The sequence below is a fragment of the Leptonotus elevatus genome, chromosome 1, assembly GCF_054856555.1.
Source record: "Leptonotus elevatus isolate MCC_2025b chromosome 1, RoL_Lele_1.0, whole genome shotgun sequence".
Lineage (NCBI taxonomy): Eukaryota > Metazoa > Chordata > Actinopteri > Syngnathiformes > Syngnathidae > Leptonotus > Leptonotus elevatus.
Window position 1 is genome coordinate 17,366,420 of NC_141239.1, and position 26,051 is coordinate 17,392,470.

Consider the following 26,051-nt stretch of genomic DNA (forward strand, 5'->3'; position numbering starts at 1 on the left):
CTTCAATGAAAGCTGAAATTCTGTACTTCATCTACACAGTCACATCTTGATGATGTATTTCAAATCCAGACCCAGTGACCCACTGCTTATGGACAGTAAGCCTGACCAGCTTGTGCAATTATTGGACGTCACCATGTGTCTATGCGGCCCCTGGCACACGGACAAGTGGGGAAGGTGGGGGTGGACCAGGAAAATGGGAATAATTGGCAGCACAGTCTGGACGTGGCCGAAGGTGCACATGGGATGAGTGGCCATCAAGGAGACTTCTAGATGGAAACCGAAAAATTCACATGGACTAAAAAATCTAATTCATCCTGAGAAAAAGCTTGATGGTATATCATACACACTGTATTTTAGATGCAAATGTGCTTTTACTGGCATTAATACTTTTTTTTTTTTTTTAATTAATACAATCTTTTTTTCTGACGTATTGGCAGCACGGTGAAATGGTAGTTATCAGCGATTATATAAACAATTGGTGAACTCAAACAGCATTTCCACCATCATCATTTGAAAAGGATACAATAGCGAAGATATCTGTAATACACAGGAAAGGCTCAAGGGGACGGACTGAGGCAGTTGCTAGGAAGCAAAAAATGATGAGGTGACTCGCGTGTAATGGGAAAAGGTCACATGATGTGTTGAGTGATGAGGTCGGGCAGTGTTGTGGTCTTGCTTGCCGACATTATGAAACCAAATAATGACGTCTCCTGACTACCTAAAATGTATTGCAATGGCGTTTTAGTCTCCCAAGACTCCCGTTATAAAGCGGTCGTGATCCACCAATTGAGGGCAGCGAGTCATGGAAACGTTTGAGATGTGTGAAGAGGATGTTGGCACGGAAATGAGCACGAATCTGGAAGCAATAAACGGACCTCACAAATGTTGCCACAGTGAAGGCACGGACATAACCAGAGCACACCCAATGTCGGACTCTGTGGCTATTATTAAATATTGTAGTCTTTAATTTCATAACATCACTCAATTTAACTCATTCACTGCCATTGAACGCTATAGATGTCAAAAATGTGTTTTAACTATTTCTATTAGTTGGATTTTTTTTTAATTTTTTACATTTTAACAAGAGTATGAAAAACTTTTTTTGTTGTTGTACATTTAGATCAGATTTAAAATGTGTTAACTAGTGAAGTCATACGATTAATTACGATTTTTAAATTAATGCCCCTAATTTTTTATCTTTTCTTTTTTTTCTAATCTTTTTTTTTCTTCTAAAGAAAAGACTATTAAAAAATTAGGGCATCCGGCGATTACATTTTTTTTTTATCGTAATTAATTGCATGACTTCACACGTTAAGTCACGATTAATCACATTTTTTTTATCTGTTCTAATACAATAAAAAAAAAATCTAGGTTTTCATACTGTTAAAAGTAGGGGAAAAATGTAACTAATAGAAATAGTTCAAATGAATTTTTGACGTCTATAGCCGTCAATGGCAGTAAATTAATGTAAAATTAAATTATATAATACAATTTAAAAGAATCTCATATTTTTAGTAAAATAATGATAATAATAATTTTAATTATAGTCACCTTTCATAGCACTCTGGATCACCATACAAATGTAAATAAAAGAAAACAAGCAGTAAACAATAAAATAACATAACACGTAAATTAAAATTGTAAATGATAAAGGCAACATTAAAGTGCAGTTCCAAATACGTGTATTTTGAGTTAATGAGTCTGCGTTACGGAGGTCGGGTGGGGGTGAGTTCCAAAGATGAGGCCAAACTGGCAAGAAGGGACGGTTAAGTGGAGAGAGGACGAACATTTGAGGGAGCGAGAGCGTGTAGCAGTGTGAAGGAGGTGGCCTAGTAAGTGCAGATCAGTTTTTTATATTTCATGAGAGTATGCAGATTGGGTGATGTTCATGTGCGATTGAAAAGAATGTCGGCTGTTGATCGTGACAAGACTTTTAGGGTGAGGGGAAACAGAGGAATTATCAAGTGCAATGGAAAAACTGTCCATTTTGGCTCGAGTGGCTTTGGTACCCACCAGTAGGTCATCGATGTCGAGTTGTAGAAAGTTGAATGACAACCAATGTTTACGTTGAGAGAAGCAGTTGCATAACAGTGAAAGTGTCAATTGAATTTATGGGAAATCTTGTCAAGAAAATAAAGAAGAGGGGGCCCAAGATGGGAGCCCTGAGGGACACCGGGTGGGAGTTCAGCTGGGAAATGACAGTCATACCCCCCAAAACATTTCTTTTTTAAATATGGAATTATATTGAACAGAATCTGCATATGACCATTGCGATTGAAAATTCTTTTTTTCCTCATCGCATCTGACTAAACTCAAAAGAGTGTGAAGGATTGTTTTAATCTTAGGGGATAAAAAAAAAAAAAAGCACACACATAGAAATCTTGCTGGTGTTTATTCAACATATTGTGGGAGCAGAGTGTGTTAAATGTTCCAGAGAGATTAACAGCAACCACTTTCAGAAGGATTATGTTTCACAATTTATTTCTCAGGAAAACAAAAAAGAGAAAGTCCAGAAGCTTAAACTAAGTTGTTAAATGTTCTGATGGTAACAATCAACATTTTAGTCGCTCCAGTTTCCCATACACAATCGTCACCATCTCTCAGACATGATTTTGGCTTTTTGTGCAAGTCCTTGTCACCCGCGTCCATATAACAAAAATTTTCAAATTGTGTACAAATAAAAATAAAAGTACATTATCGTGGACAGTTTCACATGATATCAGCCTAACAACCGCTCGCTTTACGTGCTCCAATGACTGTCAGACAGCCTCTGCACTTCTTTCATTCTGCCTTTATATGTTATTCAACAATTACTTATTAAAATGTATTAATTAATTCACAATTAGTTTAGCATACATACTGTATATATATATATATATATATATATATATATATATATGTGTGTGTATATATACTTACAGTATACACACAAACATACACTGTATATACATATATTGCACGACTAATGGGACCACATTAACGCTTCATAGCAGAACTATTTGATCAAACCGTCAACACAGAACCCGGCTCAATTTGAGCTTCTCAGCGCTGACGTCTGATCCAATTCCACGCTAATCACAGCTTGGCCTTTCCTGGTGCCACCTGAAGATTCTGCAGCTTCATGGCCATGCCCATATTCCCGGCAATCTTCAGCTTGCCTTTGAAGAAGGCCTGAGGAGACACAGGTTCAACGAGGAACTCGGATTTGTTATCTGAATGCCGTGTTGCGTGAGAATGACAGAATAGAATCCACTTCAAATCGTTTTTTTTGGGGCAATTCTGACAATTATAGCTAGCATAATCTCAAAAGTCAATGAAACAATCCTACTGGACAGGAGCTCACAATTGATCAATACTTTGTTGAGTAACGAATTACTTTAGATAAAAAACGAAGTAATAGCATTCATAGGCTGCAAGAGACCACAGATGCTCTTAAGGAGGCCGGAATAAGAAGTGAATTGAACGCGTAAGAGCAAACTTTTATTTCATGTTAGCCTTTTGTAGGCCTTTTTGAAAGCATTTCTGGTGGTTGTTCAATAAACAATAATTCATAAATCTATCTATTTTTTTTTAATGCACCACATACACTCAGCAACATGCTTGGGTGGCGGGTGGATCGGAGCGTGGGAATATCATTTCCATCGGCTCCGGTTCACCTGCTCCTAATTTTAATGCACCACACACACACACTTGTATATACACTGGGTGGGGTCACATTCACGGTTTAGGGGTAGAGTTCGCCAGTCCGCGAGCTGGCGGACTCAGTAACAGGGGTTAATTTTCACAAAGAACGCTGGGGTGACGACCGGGGCCTTCCCCCGCTGGGCCTGGGGTTCGGGGGTGTCGGCCGCCCTCCGGTGCCCCCATCTCCCCCTTCTGCCCCCGGTGTTCCATCCTTCCACACGGCGGGGGGTGGGGTGGGCGCGGCTGCCCTCTCCGCTCCGCTGTCCGGCCCCTCTTCGGCGCCGGTGCCTGGGTGCGGGTGGTCCCCGGGGGCTGGGGGTCGGGGGTTGGGGGGCTGCCGGTTGGTCGGGGGGGGGGGCGCGGCTTTGTTGGGGGGGGTGGTGGGGGTTGCGGGGGGGTGTCTGGGGGATTGGGGGCGGCTGGGGCTGGGTTGGGGTGGGTGGCGGGGGTGGATGGGGGCGGGGGGTCGTGGGGGGGGGGGGGCGGCGGTTGGGGGCCGGTGGGGTGCCTGGTGGGCCTGCAGTGCCCCGTCCTGCTGCGTTGGGCCGGGGGCGCGGGCCGTGTTGGGGCGGGGGGCGCTCCTGCTCCTGGGTTTGCTCTCCGGCCGGTGGCCCTGGCGGGGCCCGGGGGTCGTCCTTTGGCGCTGCCGCGGCCTGGGGGGCCCTGAGGTGTTGCGCTTGCTCTGTTCCGGCGGGGGTCGACGGCTCCCCTCTTTGGTGGAGATTTTCATGCATGCCAGATCCACCACACCAGCATCTACCGAAACTCAGACACAATCTGTTTCCTCCTCAGGTTATTGAATCGGTGGAGGCTGGTGTCTCGGATCTCACGCGGCTTCGTCTGTCCTTCCTTCCTTTTCTCGGTCTCTCCTTTGGTCTCTTGAGGCCTCCCTGATTTTATGTTTTTTGGATTTGTTGGGGTCTGGATGTTTCTTGGGCTGGGGAGGAGTTCTGGTGGGGGGTGTCTGGTCGGTGCTGGATTTCACCTTCCTTGGTTTTCTTCGGTCCCCTCGGGTCTCCTGGTGTTCGGTTTAGGTGAACGGTATGAGATTTTTTCTAATAGGTTTTCTGGTGAGCTAACAAATACACGCACGCACGCACGCACGCACGCACGCACGCACATACACATACTCACCCACACAAAAAAAAAAAAAAATATATATATATATATATATATTTTTTTTTTTTTTTAAATAAAATTAAAAAAAAAAAAAAAAGCAATGATGATGACATTTCCGAATGAACAATACTGAGCTCTTTAAAAAGAAAAAAAGAAAAAAAAAAAAAAGAAAAAAAAAATAATTCATAAAAAGGGTTCAGGGTTTTCCATTTCAAGAATAAAAACAAGACGCGGCCTGAAAAGATAATGTTTCCGAAAGATTTTTTGGCGGTTACATATTTTCTGATGTTGTTCGAATTCAATGACAGAACATACAAAGAAACTGGTCGAAGCTGGTTGCTCAAAGATAGGGATAAAATGGACTCCATTTGAGCACAGATGAATAGGTAGAGTACTTATAAAATAATTTTAATTTTTTTTTTAAAAACGCTCAATACTTGGGCTGGAAAAACGCTGGAAACTCAACAATTAACGTCGGCTTGAAATATAATTTGTATATGTTAGCTTTTAAACTTAATCATGCCATCATTTTTGGTTAGATTCGTTAATCTTCTAAGTCTGGATTTATACTGCTTGGTCGCACAATTCACATATGCATCATGAAAGTGTAAAAAAATTTTTTACAAAATAATGCTAATAATAGTAATCATAATAATGCATGGAACTAGATCATGTTCAGATCAGGATCAAGCCATCGATGTTGGATACGCAGCCATTCATCATGTTGCAACCGTATTCTAAAATTAAATAATAAATAATACACCCCATCAAAATTGTACATGTGATGCAACCCCCCCTGGTGACAACAAGGAAACGTTTTTTTTCCTGAAGTTTTTGCAAAGGATTACAAAAAATGAAGAAGAAAAAAACATGTCCTCGACATCATAGAAACTAAAACAGCCGACCGAGAGAGCCGGAGCCCTTTTTTGGCACATACCATCTGAGCGTTCAATTTTCCCGTCATCAGATCTAGAAGATCTTGATCATTCATGGTCAAAGTGCAGTCTGCCTTTGTACCTGAAAGAAACATATATTTGTTTTTAAATAAATAAATAATAATAAATCAATAAAATTAAAAAAACATCAATTAGCATGACGGCTGACCAAACCATCTTTGAATTGCATTTTTATTCTAAAACCTCACACGCGCCAGTGTCTAAATTGAGCAATTTGCAGCATTCTAATGCTTTTCACCTACCTATATAACCATACACATTATTCGCCATATGATTTTGCTGTTTTTGTTCATTTTTTTCTAAAAAGTTATTCAATTATATTAACTTCCATTGCAATCAAAAGTTTATTGAACAAAACCATCCACAGTTTGTTTTTGTAACTACAACAGGGCGTGTCCAAGCAGTGCCCGTGAAAAGGCAACTCTTCAAAACGTTCTTCTTTTGACAATAATATGTTCTATGCAGCCCCACTCGTCTAAATATAGTATTCTGGAATACGAGTTAAGCAGCAAAATCCGGCAGTTTTTAATCAATATCAGAAGGCGGCCACTTTGCCACTTGCTGCCGAGTGAAAATGACATCACAGGTGAGCTGTGATTGGTCCTCGCCTGAGCCCTAAGCAACTGTGATGTCATCTTCAGTCGACAGCAAGTGGCAAAATGGCCGCCTTCTGAGATGGATTAAAAAAAAACAACTGGATTTTGCTTTGTAATATTCCACAAATGTCATGTTTAGACTAGTCAGGTCACATATAGCTTATTATTGCCAAGAAATGTTTACGGTTGACTTCCCTTAACAAAAATAAAAAAAGGGGAACCTAATTGTTCATATATGGAGGGGAGGTTCCATTATATCGCGTAGCGTCTTGAAATGGCACAGCAGTACCTGATTCAGTGGTGACACGACCGTTGCCATTTTTCACATCCACAAACCAAGTCGCCTCCTTCCCATCAGGTCCATCTTTCACTTGGAAAGCGAACACGCCGCCAACCTTCTTCACAAGCTTTGCTCCTTCCTGCAAGAGGACAAAAAAGCCTTTGTATTGTCAAGGGACCAAACCGATATTAGAAAACTGAACCTAGCCCAAGTCAAGAAAGCCAGATCGCGAATGCATTTGAATGAAAAAGGCATCAGACGTGTCACTGTCAGCATGTCAACATGTGAGAAAGACCTAATAGAACCCATCAAAAACGGGTCCGATACAACTAACTGCACACAAAAAGGTATTTGAAATGAGACCATGCAAGACCATTTAGACGACTTGGATGCTGAGACTGAAATTCTACCTGAAGGAGAGAGAGACATTTTCATTGAGCTTGAAAAGTATCCCAAGCAATAAATATGATTATGATCACTTTCCTTTCTTTTCTTTGGTCCTTCCTCGGGTCTCCTGGCGGCGGTGTTCGGTTTAGGTGAACGGTATGGGGTTTTTTAATAGGTTTTTGGTGAACTAATGAATACACGCACGCACATACACATTCAAAATAATAATAATAAAAAAAATAATAATAATAATATTTATTTTTTTAAAGGAGAGCAATGATGATGACATGTCAAATCGGTAAAATTACAGAATGAACAATACTGAGCTCTTAAAAAGAAAAAAGAAATAATAATAATAATAATAAATAAAATAAATATGATTAGTACACGTGTAAAAAAAAACTTGGCTGGTTTCGATTGGATCTCGACTTTTAATATAATGTTGGTTTCAACCTCTTGACTGACAAAGAGGTGATCAATATTTCGTCAAAAAAGGCTCGTGTGTTCAAATCGAAGCGAGCAACAACAAAAATAGTATAAGCCTTGCTATGCCATCATACCTCCTGCAAATGTTTTTCAATCTCCTTGAAGACAGAGTATGCTTTAAAGCCCTCCAAGTTGTTGCCTGCACTTGTGGCTACCGCGCTGACGTGTAACCTGAGGAGGCAAAAAAAAACAAAAAACAGCCGTGGTCTCATAACTAACTCCATCTTAGGTCAAACAATGAGCAAGGAGTACAATAAGGCAGTGCTTGTCAATTATTTTTGTTGGACTACCTAGGGCTGTGCAATTAATCGAAATTACAATCAATTACAATTTCAATTATTACGCTCCACAATTACAAAATCGGCATAATTGTAAACAAAAATAAAACTTCACTTTTTTGATCCCAAAAACATATTAAAACGTTCTATTTTAAATATTGCCATGTTTTTTGTTGTTGTTTTATGCTAGAGCATACAGAAGGTTTTGATGCAGCCTCTGATCTGAAGAGGTCGCTTAAAGCAAAAAAAACGGCCAGCAGGTGGCAGCAGAGTATAAGAGATCAACCAGGTCCATGTTGCAAAGAGGCTCTCTTCACCAGTGTTTTGAACAGAATGGTGAATAATGTTGAAACTTAGCTATATTCTAATGCTAATTGCTTCGAAACAGAAACATACAAATATTTAAAAAAAAAAAATCTTAAAATGACTAATTTAATAAATCTTGTTTGATGCAAAAGGAACTTACATAATTATAGTGTTTCAAATAAATGTATTTGTCTAAATATTTTGTACACGTTTAAACATTTTCTTGTTTTGTACTAAAAAACAAATGATTGTCCTAATTGTGATTTCAATTATTATCAAATTAATCATGATTAATATTTTCTTCATAATCGAGCAGCCCTAGCCCCCGATGAAAGAAGAAAATATTTTATGCCTCCACAAATCTCCGCCATGACTATAAATAGTATCTTGTTGTAAGTGCACCTAGCCTCCACTATTTGCGCACTCTGACAATGAGAGCACCACCTACTGTTGTGGATGTACAATTACATTTTATTCTAGTACGGCCCAAAATAAAAATAATAGGGTAGTGATATATTGTACGATATGAGCAACGTGGAATCTGCAGTATTTCATGTCCAGTCGGGAATATATGCCAGCACCACCAACCCCGACCCCCACCTTTCTGTCTAACCCATAAAAGATTGACTGTACATGACTCGTGCCAAAACACACGGTACCTGGGCTCCTGTGTGAATCCCATTGTGTAAAGCGTGACAACCACTGCTCCTCCTAAGCCAATGTTGTGCTGCAAGGCCACTTTCGCCCCGGGGACTTGTCTTCTGCCAGCCTGACCTCTGAGCTGCCAGCAGAGCTCAGCACACTGGGCCAGCCCTGAGTCAAAAGATGGCATATCGTGAGTGTACATACACTCGAGCGTTTTTAAATCAGGTTCAACTCATTCGCCGCCATTGACGGCTATAGACGTCAAAAATTCATTTGAACTATAAAAAAAAAAATCTATTTTTGTTAACAAGAGTATAAAAACCTAGAATTATTATTTTTTTGTACATTTAGAACAGATGTAAAATTTGTGATTAATCGTGAGTTAACTCGTGAAGTCATGCGATTAATTACGATTACAAATTTTAATCGCCTGATGCCCCTAATTTTTAATAATCTTTTCTTTAAAAAAAATTCTAATTCAAATTAATAAACTTTTTTTTTCCAAAGAAAAGATTATTAAAAATTAGGGGCGTCATGTGATTACAATTTTTAATCATAATTAATCGCATGACCACTAGTTAACTCACGATTAATCGCATTTTTTTAATATAATAATAAAAAATTCTAGGTTTTCAAACTCTTAACAAAAGTGGAAAAAAATGTTAAATTAATAAAAAGAGTTCAAATGAATTGTTGACGTCTATAGCCGTCAATGGCAGTGAATGAGTTAATATAAGAGCACCACTGTTGATGAGTTAGGCACGTGGATAACCCACTTGACAGTCTATACATGAATAAAGTGGGCTTTGATACAGGAGGGAAAAGGCAGAGATGCAGATAAATTCCCATCAGTAAGTGCAAGATTCAAAGTCAAAGCAGAAATCTATAATTCAGTCACTTTAATTGATTGCAGGCATGCATACTAGGAGAGTGACTGATGATCTTTGAGGGTAAAATATAGAAAGTAGTAAGTATGCACCTGTAGCTCCTAAAGGATGCCCTTTGGAGATGAGGCCGCCACTGGGGTTGATCACATACTTGCCGCCATATGTGTTGTCCCCTCTGTCAATCAGCTCGGCTCCTTTACCTGTTGAGAGAAGAACCCACCAATCACGGCAACGTTTGGTTACTTACTCTATAGACGACGCTTTGGTAAGCTTTAATCCAGTCTACCTAACATTTTTTCCTCATATTAACTCATTTACTGCCATTGACGGCTATAGACGTCAATAATTCATTTGAACTATTTCTATTAGTTTAACTTCTTTTTTTTCACTTTTGTTAAGAATATGAAAACTTAGAACTTTTATTATTGTACATTTAGAACAGATATAAAATTAAAAATTTAAATAAAAAAATTAAAAATTGTAATCGCCTGACGCCCCTAATTTTTAACAATCTTTTCTCTTTTTTTAGCGCGTCAGGCGATTACATTTTTTAATTGTAATTAATTGCATGACTTCAATAGTCACGATTAATCACACATGTTATATCTGTTCTAAATGTACAATACAAATAATTCTAGGTTTTCATGCTCTTGTTAACAAAAGTGGGAAAACCTAGACATTTTGTTTTTAATAATCTTTTTTCTTTTTTTTTTTTTTTTTTAGAAAAGAGTATTAAAAATTAGGGGCGTCGGGTGATTAATTTTTTTACTTGTAATTAATCGCATAACTTCAACAGTTAACTCACGATTTATATCTGTTCTAAATGTCCAATAATTTTTTTCTCTAGGTTTTCATGCTCTTGTTAACAAAAGTGGGGAAAAAAAGTTAAACTAATCGAAATAGTTCAAACGAATTTTTGACGTCTATAGCCGTCAATGGCAGTGAGTGAGTTAAAGAGTACCTTCAGGGCACAGTCCCAGCGCCTCATAAGTGATTAGCTCGTTAGCAGAGAAGCAGTCGTGCAGCTCCACGACATCAACATCAGCGGGCTGCAGACCGGATGCTTCAAAGCACTTTTTGGCCGCCACTCGTGACATGTCGTAACCCACCTAAAGAGACGTAAGGAAGAGTGTGGTCATAAATATATGAAAGATGAGGAGACTAACCAAAATGAGCTTGTGCGGAAAACAGTGTCTTTCCGTAGGTAGGCAGGCATTTAATTAGCTAGCTAGCTAGTTAGTTGGTGTTTATAGGTTGAAATAGCTCTGAAGGATGCACAGACATGATAGATAACATCAGATATCACAAATGTGAAAATAAATGAAAGTCAGTGAGCTAGATCAGTGGTTGTACCCCCCAGTGAAATATTTTTTTCCAGTTAAGTACCCCCTAACCAGTGAAAAATATTTTTTGTAGAAAAAAGAACAAAAAACAGAGTGTGCTGTGCCATTGTCATTTGTTAACTTTGGAGCTTCATTTGTACAGTGGTCTCTATTTTGAAATCAAAAGGCAAAAAAAAAAAAACTTTAAAAAAAAGAGAAGGAAATAATTAACTTATTTACAAATAAATATTTGTCCACATAAAAATGATTACCATTAAGTGATCAGAGTAAAGATCTGTTCTCAAAAATGAATCAAAAACTGACAGTTTGGGTCAAACCATTCTGGTTTGAGGAAGCAGGACAAGGAAAGCCTACTGAATATAAAATTCCTTTTATTAACTTTGAATTTCCAGAAATATTTAAATAATGTAATCATTATTTTTAAAGGATGTTTTGCATGGATGCAGCTTTTTAAATTTATTTTTAAAATCTTGCGTACCCCCTGGAGTGCCTTCACGTACCCCCATTTGACAATCAGATCAACCAGCAACTGACAAATGTGTCTTACGTGTTAATAATTGATGGATGTAGGGATTTTGAAGCAAAACATACATCGATTTAAAATCTTTCATTTATTATTATTATTATTTAAACGTTGCTGTTCAAAACAATACAAAAAAAACCAATAAGGATTTTTTGGGGGACTTAAGGTGAAGGTGGGACTGGGTTCAAAGCTCCTTCAAATTTTTTTTTAGGAAAAGCATTGTTTATATTTCACTAATTCTCAAGCGTTACCTTCCGCGTTGATTATTTATTTTTAGATAAAGGCAACGCAAACTAACACATTGTATGTTAATAGCCAAGAATTTTGACAACAAAATGTTGGCATATGCAAAAGAATTTGAGACGCAGAGCAATAGCGTCATCTATTGGTAAGATTAATGTACTACAGCAGAGAAGGCTCCAGACCAGAGATCATTTCACTGCAATACGACTTAGTTGCATTTCTTTTCACAGAGTTTTTTTACACTGCTAAATTCCACCCGGTTAGTCTTGTCGCCTATAATGTCCACTGAGTAAGCAAGAAATTGCAACCGTTTTTAATGCCAGACTGTTTGTCTCATTAAGTTTTCAAATCGGACTCTTAGCACGTTACTGGACAACTAAAGCGCAGAAAAGAAACGCACCAAAGCCATTTCTCACCATCTTAATGCAGCTGTTTTCATCAAACGTAGTGGACAGGTCGGTGACCATCTCTTGGGCCAGGATCTCCACTGCTTGCTTCTCCAGACGGTGACGCCTGACAAAGTCCTCGCTTGCCAACACTACAGCACCGGCACCGTCCGATGTGGGGCTAGTGAGAAAATCGCAGAAGACAATACGCTCTTATTATGGTGTTATTTGTGCCTTTTGACTCAACGGGAAGTTTCTTACCAGCACTGCAGAAGAGTCAAAAACTCAAACACCTTCCTGGAGTTCATGACCTGCTCCAGAGTGTACTCGTCTTGGAACTGAGAATAACTACACATATAGAAGCATTCATGAATTCGCATTGAACCAAAACGGGCCTCGTGTTTGCATTGTGCATTCTTTGTAACTCACGGGTTGTTGGTGGAATGTTTGTGGTTTTTCCAGGCAATCTTGGCAAAATGCTCCGGTTTCGTGCCTGCAAACGACCCTGGTTAGACGCAATCGACCGTTACGTTCCAACGCAGCTCTATAAATGCCACGTGTACCGTATTTTTCCATGTGCTCCCTGCCGGCGTTGCCGAACATCTGCGCAGCTGGTGGAGCGGCCACCATCCCGTAACGGTTGATCATCACCTCCATGTGCTTGTCCATGGGACTGGTCCTATCCATGTACTAGAATAAGAAAAGAGTTGAGCTGTTTCGAACCATAGAAATGCTCACCGGCCACATTTCATACACCGGCACAATGAAATGAGATTTAATGCAAGGGCTGAATTTGCTTATAGGGAAAGATAATGCTCCGTTTCGACTGACACTGATGTATTCATTTAGCAGCGTGTTCTCCTGAACATTTTCACTGCCATTGACGGCTATAGACGCCAAAAATTCATTTGATCTATTTCTATTAGTTTAACATTTTTTTCCACTTTTGTTAACAAGAGTATGAAAACCTAGAAAAAATTTTTTTGTACATTTACAACAGATATGAAATTTGTCATTTGATATCGTGCAGTTAATTACCATCAAAAATTTAAATCACCTGACACGATTAAAGATTATTAAAAATTAGGGACGTCGGGCGATTAAATTTTTTAATCGTTATTAATCGCAATTTTATATCTGTTCTAAATGTACAATAAAAAAATTCTAGGTTTTCATGCTCTTGTTAACAAAAGTGGAAAAATGTTAAAATAATAGAAATAGTTCAAATGAATTTTTGACGTCTATAGCCGTCAATGGCAGTGAATGAGTTAAGAGTAGTTTTGTTGCCTTGGTCAAGTTTGTTCAGAGTTTGTATGTAGAATTTGAGTCTGTCGTCCTTATATGAGACATCCCCTCATGTTAAACACAATGACTTATTTGTATTTTATTTTATTGGCTCATCTATCAACTGAATCAAATAAAACGGAAGAACTCTTTCAATTTTCATATAGATCCGGTAAGCATATCATATTTTTCTCTTTTTTTTATTCTATAGTATGAACTTTAATAGTACTGTAAAAGACAAAAAAAAACGTTGGCAGTTTGGATGTTTTTTGTTTTTTACCTTAGAGGACAAAGAGCCCCTCTCCATCTTTTCAAATCCAAGTGCAAGCACGCAGTCTGAAAGACCTAAAGGCAAATTAGAAATTATTTCATTAACTTATGTATATGTTTTTTACATTTTGAATAAAGATACTTTATGTCCACATCTAACAGTACAAAGTTACAGTGGTACCTACCTTGATGTATCAGTTTAATTGGTTTCCTTACTAAATTTACTGCAGGTGTTTTTCCTGTGTACAAAATTCAGAGGCGGCCACCTCCACCTTATTTGCGCACCACCTCCAACCTAAGTGACTGATAATGAATTTTAACTTGAGAATAGTCATATTCTTATTGGAACTATTATTATTATTATTGAAAGATGGAATTATTATATGTTGCCTGTAAAAAAAAAAAAAAATGAAAGCGAGTCAGTTGATTTTACAGATTAAATGCACGTCGTGGCGCATGGTCAAGATTAGGGATGTTCGATAACCTTTTTTTCCCGACCGATAGGTGACTCTTGAGTAGTCACCGCTACTGATAGCAAATACCGATACCACTGGAAAATAAAATTCCCCACCCATAAATGGCAGATGATTTTAAAGAAATGTATCCCAATATATTGTTTTTCCTTAAAAATTGCATAAAGTTAATGGCAACTTTAGATTAATGTATTTTCTCATTTCTTGTCCCTGATCGTAAAACGGCTCAATACTGGTATTGGCACAGATACCGATGCCTGGTATCGGTAGTCACCCATCATGGTCAGGATGATACCACCTCATGTATGAAATCACTACTCCGCCTTGAAATATATTGAAATAAATTCCATCAAATTTGCTTCAGCCCCAGGAAACCGTCACAGTTTTTAGTTACAAGTTTTTTAATGAAGAAAAATGGCACTGTATTGTATAAAAACCAAATAAGACAATGTAAGGTTATAGGAATAACCTATGCTGTAATATTCACTCCATTAAAAATAAGCTTCTCTTTAAGTTCAAAGAAAACTGGTCTCAAGGAGTTTCATTAAAGCCTAAACTGAGAACATATATGCAAATCAAGGACAGGATTATTCCTCAACAATATGTTATATCTTGACTGTCTAGAAATCAAAGATTGTTGGTTGCTCAGTTAAGGTCTAGTATTCTCTATCTAGCCATTAGGGGTGTGCCAAAAAAAAAAAGATTCTCATAAGAATCGCAATTCTCAGAATCGATTTTAAATGTCCCAAAATCGATTTTATTACAATTATTTTATACTGTCTTCCCTTTGTTTGTGTGTGCCTTTATTGGGAGCGCTGTTCATGTTGTACCCGAGTTGGCCACTTAGGGGCAGTGTGGTTCCACGCAATCTGATACACTGTTAAGTTGTAGCCACTTAGAGAGTAGAAGGAAAAAGTCACGATCAAGTTATTCCAATAAAAAACTTTTTTTTTTGCAGCGTGAAGCCGTTCTGTTGAGTGATAAAAGTGCCGCGAGTAGCGCGCTAGTTAGCATTAGCGAGTCCGACTGGAGTAGATCATTACGATTCCTTGAACATCTATAAATTGAAGCAAAAATCAGTCAATCAAATCATTTTGAATCAAAAATCGATTCTGAATCGAATCGCACACCCAAAAATCGGAACCAAATCATGAGACATGCAAAGATTTTCACCACTACTAGCCATTGAAACTGGTCGATTTACTAATATACCAGACGATGATAGAATATGTGAAATGTGTGATTTGCATGTCTTGGAAAAAAGAGTTGTTGTTTTTTTTGTACTCTACACTTTACGATGATCGAAGGGAATGTATATTTAATGACTTTAAACAATATAATCCTGACATGTTCTACTGGCCAGATGAAGAAAAGATAAAGTGGCTTTTTGATTTTGATGTTTTTGTAATATCAAATTTTATATCGAGAGCCTGGAAAAGAAGACAAGACAGATTGTTCATGACATTTTTGTTGTTGTTGCTTTATTCTGGTTCCATTTTGATTTTGATTGTTTTGTATCTTGTAAACTCATGCGGGCTGGGCTTATTGTTGTATGCATGACAAGAATAAAAAATGTAAAATGTAAAAAAATGAACTACTTTTTTGAAGTGCATTTTTCATGAAGGGGGACATGACCTAACGAGTACTGTCACAAACATGGCCAGTTCGTCTCTGTAACAGTCTCGACGTGAATTTTGGCCACTTGTGAGTGTGCTCATGTTATATTTGTGTGTGACTGTTTGTACAATACAATAAACAGCTGAAAGTGCATTAGCAACTCTTGAGCTCCTTTTAGTTTCACTTCACTTGAGCAGCGGCGTATCTGAACTTCAATTGGATTCCATTTTTGGCTCCCAAAAACTCACACACAAAAAAAAAAGATACCTACCATGTACTTATAATATGACTATTAAATTACATGATTTGTTTCCACTAATCCACCTCTAAGCGCATTTTGTAAAAAGGCAAATGACGCCTGAAAGCAACACATAATTATTTATTTCTTTTAAACCCTTCTTAACTCACCTCCTTGGATGAGCTGCCGTGCCAAGAAGAGGGCAGTGGAGCCGGTGGAGCAATTATTGTTGACGTTAATGATGGGAATGCCGGTCAAGCCCAGGCTGTGGTAAATGGCCCTCTGTCCACATGTAGAGTCCCCTAACACAGTAGAGGAAAAGCTCCATCAGATGGAAATTATCGGTACAAAAATCAAGAATGGCTTTTTGGAATCATTACAGATGGATTGGATTTCTGCTGACTATAAATGAAATGCGTTACCATACACATATCCCACACAGGCTTGTTGGATGGCGGAGTACGGGATTCCCGCATCTGCGAGAGCCTTTTGGCCTGCAAAAGAACGAAGATGACGATACTGTTAGATGTCAAAGTATATTCAGATGTTCTTGTGAATGGCTGAGCAATGTCCACATTTTCTTCAGATAAGCACCCGCTTCCTTGGCCATGTCCGGGTAGTCATAGTCGCCTCGAGCTCCGGGCTTGTCAAACTGTAGCAAAAACATATATGAAAATCATAATCATCCCATAAGATTATGGTAAATCCAACAGCAAGTGATATAATCTGGATATTCTCAACAACAACAACAACAACAACAACAAAAATCATTCCAGAATCATGTTTTTTTTAATTGCATACTTTGAGTGATTCCCAACCAGTGTGTCATGAGAATTTCATTGTGGGAAATTATCCAACTACACTTAATTGATCTTCATCTGAAAAGTATTTATTTACAATATTGTATCTTTGTTCAACTATTTGCGCCAGTGACCTACAACGACAGACCAAACAATTCCATGCAAGATGGCAGAAGGCACCGACTTACCTCGGAATCCGCTTTTTTGTAATATTTTTGTTATGTTTAGTGGTGTGTTGTTTTTTTCCATAGCGCGAAATATCTGCCTTGACTCAAAAAAGATTCAGAAACACTGACTACGGGTGATGCGACTCACCTCTTTACCTACAAATATGGGTCTTTCATTCCAAAATCTTTACACAAATTCCGTTAATACCTAAATATTGTGAAAAGTAAACATCAATGAATTTGAATACTTCAAAAGAATTCAACCACAGGTGAGACAAATCAGCATCAAAATTCTGGATAGTGTTCTAGAGTTTAGGGTTGTTGTTTTTTTATTATTATTTATAAATTCACCTTTTACAACACATTCACAAGTCAATGGAGTACACAAGACAATATTTTACTGCGTTTGGTGTACCATTTTAGTTCAAGAAACAAAAAAATGCACTGGACATTTAATGATAGAAGGCTGTTACAGGGGAAATGAGGGTAAGGGTCAAATGCACCTTGGCACACATTTTTCTTGGACATGAACTATGGACTGAGAGTGCTCAACACGTTGCATAAGTAACGAATAACAACATGTATTAAACTCGTAAATATGACCACCCAATTGCAAAACGTTTTGGGCTTATTTAAACAAAATTATCTTGCAAATGTGGAATGTTGCTTTGAATTTTAAAGAACTGTCTCACTTCACTACTGCGAACTTCTGGAAAAACTTCACAACAATCAACAATTGCGCTGCAGATTAACTAACCTAACCTCGTTATGAAGATACGTTTCGACATTATTGTGACAAGCAGCTTTTATTTCATTTACCTTCGTCATGCCGACGCCGATGACAAACACCCGATTTTTGCTTGCTGGAGCCATCGTTCGTTGTTTTACTGTGCAGTCCGCCAACACGAATGTCAGCAGTGATAGCAAAACATTTCCGGTGTTCCCACCCGTGGGAAAAGATCGACTATCGTGAGGTAAGGCGTCACTACGGGTTTGCGAGTAGCAAGTTAGTATTGCAATCGCTTCGATAAAAAAATAAAAAATAAATACATGCACAGTATTCAAATGGACGTGTAGTACTGTACAACTGTTTGGATAGAAGGCGATGTCAAATAAAAATTGTGTACACTAGTATTTGTACAAGCTTCGCTAACTAATGCGCAGAGTAAGTACTCTTCCACAGCAAACAAGAATTAAAGCTCAGTCTTTGGTTAATGAGAGCACCCCTCCCCCCCTCCTTGCGATATTAACTTTGAATGGGTGTTATATTTCAGACCGAATAAAATGTTAACTTCATTTTAGTTTTCAAAATAAGTTACAAAGTGATATACAATCCACACATACATAAACCTTTACGAAATATTTGTAGTCTTTACATCATTTCAAACCATTCACTTTCAGACATTTTAAGAAGACAACCCCTGTATTTGGGCACATTTCTAAGACCCAGAATGTTTTCTATGCTTAAATGTACTGTACATACACTGATGGCCAGCAGATGGCAGTATTGGGTCTCCTTTGGATGAGATCATTGTTAATCTGGCAATATAAGAGCCAGATTTTCTGTTACATGCTTTTCACTGTACACAGAAGAGACTAACCAGAATGAGTTTAATGCCCCTCATCAACCTTTAAGCCAGAAATATCAAGGGGGTGCATTTCAAAGCGAGGTATAAGCTTGAAAGCAGAACACACTTTTAAGTTACAAACGCGTCTTGTTTTCGTGACAGTTTATATTCAGAATGAAAACGCAATTGTTTCCGACCTATTTGTACAGGATCGTCTCATTAAAAGCACACGTTTTATACCTAGATTCATTTAAAAAAACATTGCTCATTTCGCAGCATTAAAAGCATTAAATCTGAAAAAAAAGCATATAAAAACGATTTAATTACCACCCACACCCTTTATGAACCCCGCCCCATAAAAAAATTGATTTATTTAACACCCCCTCCCACCACCACCACCACCAAAGCCCAGCTTCCCCCCAACCCCTCAAAAAAAAAATATCACCCCCCCCCCCTTAAAAAAATACAATTAATAAACCACGTTTTTTAAATTGATAACAAGCGAGAAATATCAATTAATAATTACTATAATTACTATCCATGCAGAAATATTTAAGAAATAACTCACTGAGCTAATTGTTAATATTTATGTGTGGTTTATTTTAATTCCCCCCTCTTTTTTATGTGATTTATGTTGATATTCATGGTGTATAATTTTATATATTTTGTTGTTGTTGATATATGTAAATTGGATTGACTGATATTTGTATTATTCACCTATGTTCAACAAATGTTTAAAAAACGAAAGGAAAAAAAGGACACGAGTTTTCATCACGGACTTACATATGAAAGTTAATAATCATTCACCGAGCGGAGGACGCACAGCATTTTATGGTGCATTGATGATAAAAATGTGCTTCTCCGAGACTGAGTAGGTCTCGATCCCATAATGTTTCGCTTGGAATAAAAAGTAAAAACTTTCATTCCCCGTTCCACCACAAGATGGTAGCAGTTATCCACATATAGACCCAGTAATAGGTCCTCCGTGCTTAAGTGGCTTTTTTTCGGTCACTGAAGGAACTGAACTGACAACTGTTGCACTCTTCTTGTGTTTTAATTTTGTATTTTTTGTGTTTGGATGCTTGTCCCCTTCGATAATGGCTGAAAGTGCATTGGGGAGTTTGCCTGATAACCAGTCATTTTTAACTTTTTGTCAAAAAAAATATATCTATATATTTTAAATCACTAATGTGATTTATAAAAGTTGTGCCTTTTCTTATCCAAGTCATTGTAATCCACAAAGGAAATTGACTGTTGCTATAGTTGTAGTTTTTCTTCTTCTGTTTTTAGAATAGGTGCGTTTAAAAAATGTCTGTTAGGCTAGCAGTTGGTATATATGGCTGCGTGTCCCCCAAAATGTGGAAATTGTGTCTGCACCAATGGCAATCATCTGATATCAAATATATTTACATAGTTTGCCAGGCACCCTATCAGACTTCTGTGTGTGGCTCAGCCGGCATTTCCTTTTTAGTTTGTTTTCTGTGAATTGCTGCTTACAATGACACAATACCTAACATATTGTTGAAATGGCTTCCATATGCCCTCTTAAATGGAGATTTGAAGCCATATTATGTGTCTATTAGGTGCTGGTTTGACACATGACCTGTAAGAAGTGTTGTTTGGGCATTCTGTTATATACCAGACTGCTGCTTATTTAGATTGTGAAGCTTCGGCTTCGCATATACTAAAATTGGAACGATACAGAGAAGATTAGCATGGCCCCTGCGCAAGGATGACACGCAAATTCGTGAAGCGTTCTAAATTTTTGATGATTTTTTTAGAATTTAAATTGAAAAATCAGTATAAGTAGTGTTTACTCTGTTGCCTTCTGGTGGATGCATTGGGAATTACACCTTATTTTCTCTAGTGCCACCGGGTGGGCGAGTTGGGGATTACAATATATAGTATTTACTCTGCTATCATAACACCAAGATAACGGATTTAGAACGGCGAAAAAGAAGAAACATCGCCCGTCTTATTAGTCTACGAGAGCGAATTGAGGATCCACAGCCCAGCATGTTCTTCTCACAACTGTTTCGAGATTTTTTTGGACAGGACACTGATGGTTCTTGAGGCGAGACTTGATTTAGGCAATGTCCGCTTGAAATGTGGATTGGATGGGACAACTTTTTCGTTCAATTGATGTATTACAAATAGTCTTTTTTTTTAAAATCCATTAGTTTGACTCTTTTCTTGAAACAGAAATTACATTCTCAAAAATAACATGGACAAATTCACTCACCACCTTGTTCCCATTGGGCAATATATGTGTATTAAAAATAAAAAATATATCGATTTATATTGTGTGTTGTTGTTGTTTTGGACACTCAAAGACGTTTTACAAAATGGGCTCATCATTTGCAACCAAAACCATAAACGGAGCCAAGTTACACAACACAAATATAGAATTTAAGAAAAGCCCATTTGAGCAGGTGCATGGGTTTTGTAGAGAGATTTGAAATGAAACAAGTAAATCCAATTTATTTTTTAATGCAATGTATGGATTCTGTTAAAAAATTCCTTTGTGGAAGACGAGTTCAGTAGCAAAATCCACCCGTTTTTATCTATCTCAGGGATGTGAAAAGCTCTCTCAGCTGGAAATTCGGGTATCAAATAAATTCCCAGTTGTCTAGTGGAGAAATACGACACGAGGGGGCGTTCACGCGCAATTTTCTACTCCGTCGGCATTTACCATAATTTAGATACCATGATGGAGGCAGTATAATACTCCAGTTCGAGCTAAGATAACTTTTCAACTTTCAATATGGCAGAGAGCGTCTGATTCATGAATGGTAAGACATAAAAAACATATAAAGGCGTTATCGTCCGCTTGCAAGTTGTTTTATAATCTAAACAATTACTTAGCGTCCACAATTCAATGTCCTATCCTTTACAACTCATTATTTGCCGTAATTGTTCGGTTTTACGAGCAAAGACGACGGCAGCTAGTAGGGTGGGCGTGTCTGCCATGTTCATTTATCTATTTATTTATTACTATGACAACAAAAGCACATGAACAAGACTCAGTCGTAATTACGAGTTCAAGTGGTAAAGGTCAACCCCCCACAACACACGAAGGGAGCATAACAATTACGCCTCAAGTAACACCAATCACGGCTCTCGTTTTCTGAGTTGGATCATGTGACATTCGCAAGCTGAGCCGTGATTGGTTAACTGATAGATGACCAACTGTGACGTCTATTTCAGTCGCCATCAAGTTGCTAAATGGCCAGCCCGAGATGGATAAAAATAGGTAGATTTTGCTGTATATATATTCCACAAACGCAATGTCAACCATATTGTCGTGTTTATACTAGCGGTGCTGATTATATCATTGTAAAGAAAAAAGAACAACTCAAATATCAGATTTTCAACTGATTTTCACCTCACTTTTTGTCAGCACCAATATACGTGTGTGTGCCTTTGTCTTTGCTACATTGTGGGGCCCATACACGCGTGTTTTTCCAGGTTTAACTACCATTGTGGGGACATTTTGGTCCCCACAAGTTCAGACCTCTTTTTGAAGGTCAAGACTTGGTTTTAGAGTTTAGGTTTGAATTGGGTTTAGGGTAAGGAATCAGGGGAGGCAATCTTTTTTATTTATTATTGGGGTTCGGTTAAGGGGCTAGGAAATGCATCATGTCAATGAGACGTCCCCACGATGATACAAAGACCTGTGTGTGTTTGTTTGTGACATCCATGATTGAAAGGAAAATGCTCCAGTCTGATAACGGTACCCGGTATTGGTACTCACCCAACCATAGTAACAAAGATGTTCCCTTATACAACCACAAATAATACAACTGGTAGCACTACATTTATTGTATATTTATTTACTCATGGTTTAATTACCGGTAAGTACATTGCCTTAAAATGAAATATAGCACTGATCAAAACATATTTTGGTGCCCAAAAAGTTTTTAGGTTATTTTGAGGTAGCTGAATAAAAATGGATGTCACTTTCTGAATCAGCAGCCAATAATTACCAAGAAACCATTCAAAAACATTTGGTGCACATTTAATCCCATGAGTTAAAAAAAATAAAATTGGGGCCTTTTCAGCTGTAGGTTCATTGATGATATTCCAAAAACCAAATCCTCATTCAATATTTTATTTCTCTACTGCGCTGCTTTTGCCCACTTCAATCGTTTCTTTCTCTTCAGCTTCCACTTTCAGCGCAAGCCAGGACTCTCTGTGCAGTCGCTCATTTGTTTCCACCACCTGAGCACTGGGCGGTGACGTTTGCTGCATATGCACGGGTAGGTAAGCAAAGTCTTCTTCATTAACGTCATAGTTTGTCATCTTTGAGTCCAGGATCCACCAGTGACCAGCAAAGCCGACATCCATTACACGTCTAGGGAACTCTCTCCAGAGTACAGACAAACTAGAACACTGAGCTTCATACAGATTGCTGTCCGGGGCATGGTCATTAAAATAAATGAGAGAGAGTAGTCCCAGGTTGACATGGCACAGACGGCCCTCATTGCGAAGCTTAAGCAGGTTCTGCACGTGGCAATCGGAGGTTGCATTGCGGATCCACGATGACAGCAGAGCTAGCTGATTGGAGCGCTCCAGTAGGGAAGCTTCAAAAGAGGAGTAATCAGGCTTTGTGAAGAAACAGGTGAATGCGCCTCCGAGCGCGCTCAAGTAAACGGATGCCTTGACGGGATGTTCACGGATGCCGACAACTATATCGAGACACGCCTCTTTGTAGTCAGATGCCAGACTGCGAATCCATATACCTAAACAAGGTCAAAGATGCAAAATAACATTAGACATGGAGTTTAAAATAAACCACAATGGGTTAACTTCTAGAAGAATTGGTGTGAATTTCTGTTTTTAAAATTATGCCAAGCACATTACTGTGGGACAGTTACTGCACAACTGCAGTATAAATAATCATTGAAACCTTTCTATGGAGGTAAATTTGGTGCAAAACTAACTTGTGCAAAAAATTTGTACCTGTAGAAAAAAGTCTAAATTTGTATCTGTAAAAGTCGACTGAAGTATTCTTCCTCAACATACATATTAATAATACTGAAGTATTCTTCCTCAACATACATATTAAGAAGTATTCTTAATATGTATGTTGGTTGGCGACGATGTGTCCTGCTTGTATCCTTCCGCGAGTCCCGCCACCGTCGTTCGCTAAACCAATGAGGTTGCGCTCCAATCCGCTCAAATCCTTCTCACTTGATTGGTCAAAACAACCCTTCATTACACCAGAGCCCGCCCCCTTCTTTACAAGTACAAATCACGGCGCTCTACAAGTACAAATTAGTTTTGCTCCATTTGTAGCGCGACAAATGGGGCAAAACTCACGTCACTGAACAGCAGCAGAAAAACCACTTGTGACTCCTAGTGGCGACTTCTTTGACTACAAGTTGTCATTTCTACAGGTACAAATCGCAACTTTTACAGATACAAATTTATACTTTTTGTACAGGTACAAAAAAAATTTTGTACAGATACAAATCATGACTTTTACAGGTACAAATTTGTTTTTACAGATACAAATTTGTTTTACACATACACATTTTTTTTTTACAGGTACAAATTTCTTTTACAGACACAATTTTTTTTTTTACAGGCACACATTTTTTTTTACAGATACAAATCACGACTTTTACAGATACAAATTTAGACTTTTTTCTACAGGTACAAATTTTTTGCACAAGTTAGTTTTGCACCAAATTTACCTCCATACCTTTCATATCAAGACTATATGGGGCCTGTACCAGTTCTAACAGGGCCACCACAACTTGGCTCATGGTGTCATCTCTATCAAATAAAGATTAATGTTATACCCTGTCAATTGAGTCGAGAAATTAGCCATTAACAAATTGTTCATTTAACCTAAACGGCATAAGCCTGTGTATCTATCCACTTTTATGACCTTATTGACCTTTTTATTTGGTGTTGTGTTTTCTTTTACATGAACACATTATAAATATAAAATGTTACCTCAAATCAAGGTTGGCAAACACTGCTTTGAAATTTAAAAAAAAAAAAAACATTTTATAGCAGCTAACCAAACGTACCGTACCCATTAGCTTTAAGTAACAAACTTTTGTGATTTAGGCAAGAATATTAAGGTTTTCGAGGAACTGTTCGGTGGAGGACTACTATCCAAAACGTGCACTTCGACTTCATTTATGCATCTGTCGTGAACGGTGCAAAAGAAAACTCCCGTTTATTACAAGAGTGGAGGCTCCTGACGTGCTGCCTAATTCACGTTCTAACGTAAATCATGCGCTTCTAACAGTTTCTCACCTGCTTTACTATTTTTCATTTTTTCCCAGCGACTTTTTGATGGAGGAGCGATTGCTGTTTCTCCTACAGCACAAAACATCCTTCTGGTTACCAAACGCAGCGCCATAATCTTGGGCAAATCTTTGGTCGGTCAGACTGGCAGCAGTGTGGTTCTTCTTCTGCCGTCGTCTTCTTCTTGTTAATTTTTAGAGGTTGGCAAACAACGTACTAATGCATTTCCGCCACCTACTGGTTAGGAGGGTTGACCAGAATCCATTCATTGGTGATTTTTTTTGTTTTGTTTAGCCGTATTTGGACAAATTCTATCCCTTAAATGTCTCCCACTTGTCCATAATGACAGATATGATGACATTTTGGGGGGTTTGGGGTGGAGAATTTAAATGTTAAAAATTTTATGGCGTCAACAAAAACTGTCTGCAAAAATGCAAACAGCTTTGCAACCTTTATCGGACCACGATGAGAAAAAAAAAAGTGCTGCGTTCACTCACAAGTAGGGATGGGTTCCTTTCACATTTGAACTGGTTCGGTTCCAATTCTCAGCACCTGGGTTATCGATACCAGTACTGAACAGTACCAATTTTCCATACTTTTGTTCTTCTGTTTGTGGTAATAAATGTTAATTTATTTAACAATATAATCATAATTTAAAATAATAATATTAATATATATATATATATATATATATATATATATATATATATATATTATGGGTGTCAGAAAAAATCGATTCGGCAATATATTGCGACATTACAGCACGCAATTCTCGAATCGATTCGATATGCGACATTCGATTTTTAAACATCAATTTTTTATGGGAATATTCAACAAAACGTCTTACTTAGGGTTAGGATTCACACATTAAGCATGGAAGAGTTTACTGATTTGTATTTTCTAAATTTGAGTTGAAAAAAATCGCAATACTCAATTAATAGATTCATATCGGGATTAATCGGTATCGAATTCAATCGTGACCTATGAATCGTGATACGAAGCGAATCGCCAGGTACTCTGCAATTCACACCCCTAATATATATATATATATATATATATTTATACACAATAATAATTTAAAAAAGAACAGTCACTTTAACAGGTATTTTTCATTAAATAAAATTTGACAAATAATAAAACATTAATTCAAAACACATGAGCCTGAGAGGATGAAGCAAAAAAAAATCAAGGTATAACATTAATAAAGTATAAATAATACCAAAAATAAAATTAATATTACGAAGTACAATG

General features: G+C 37.8%; 2 protein-coding genes and 1 non-coding gene across 3 annotated transcripts; 1 reads left to right on the forward strand and 2 right to left on the reverse strand.

The window, feature by feature from the left end:
• Nucleotides 1–2,375: 2,375 nt before the first annotated feature.
• Nucleotides 2,376–17,913, reverse strand: scp2a (sterol carrier protein 2a). Its single transcript, XM_086087444.1, has 16 exons — nt 17,788–17,913; nt 16,596–16,653; nt 16,424–16,495; nt 16,172–16,303; nt 13,684–13,748; nt 12,683–12,809; nt 12,549–12,612; nt 12,381–12,467; nt 12,150–12,300; nt 10,586–10,733; nt 9,717–9,824; nt 8,752–8,905; nt 7,583–7,679; nt 6,645–6,774; nt 5,741–5,820; nt 2,376–3,171 (listed from the first exon to the last, which is right to left on the reverse strand). The coding sequence occupies exons 1-16, from the start codon at nt 17,839–17,841 to the stop codon at nt 3,076–3,078; spliced, it is 1,623 nt and encodes a 540-aa protein (XP_085943570.1). The 5' UTR covers nt 17,842–17,913; the 3' UTR covers nt 2,376–3,075.
• Nucleotides 17,914–20,197: 2,284 nt separating this feature from the next.
• LOC147181113 (U6 spliceosomal RNA) lies at nt 20,198–20,303 on the forward strand. Its single transcript, XR_015093790.1, has one exon. It is a non-coding gene; the product is annotated as a U6 spliceosomal RNA (small nuclear RNA).
• Nucleotides 20,304–22,349: 2,046 nt separating this feature from the next.
• On the reverse strand, nt 22,350–24,970 carry timm29 (translocase of inner mitochondrial membrane 29). Its single transcript, XM_086087454.1, has 2 exons — nt 24,810–24,970; nt 22,350–23,278 (listed from the first exon to the last, which is right to left on the reverse strand). The coding sequence occupies exons 1-2, from the start codon at nt 24,913–24,915 to the stop codon at nt 22,647–22,649; spliced, it is 738 nt and encodes a 245-aa protein (XP_085943580.1). The 5' UTR covers nt 24,916–24,970; the 3' UTR covers nt 22,350–22,646.
• Between the last annotated feature and the right edge of the window lie 1,081 nt (nt 24,971–26,051).

Coding starts and splice junctions, on each gene's coding strand:
- scp2a (XM_086087444.1), bottom strand. CDS start 17,841: ATGGCTCCAGCAAGCAAAAATCGGGTGTTTGTCATCGGCGTCGGCATG. Junction 12,468..12,548: donor AAACATTCCACCAACAACCC/GTGAGTTACAAA, acceptor CTATATGTGTAG/TTATTCTCAGTTCCAAGACG. Junction 7,680..8,751: donor GGATTCACACAGGAGCCCAG/GTACCGTGTGTT, acceptor TTGCCTCCTCAG/GTTACACGTCAGCGCGGTAG.
- timm29 (XM_086087454.1), bottom strand. CDS start 24,915: ATGGCGCTGCGTTTGGTAACCAGAAGGATGTTTTGTGCTGTAGGAGAA. Junction 23,279..24,809: donor AATGAAAAATAGTAAAGCAG/GTGAGAAACTGT, acceptor GACCTTGTTTAG/GTATATGGATTCGCAGTCTG.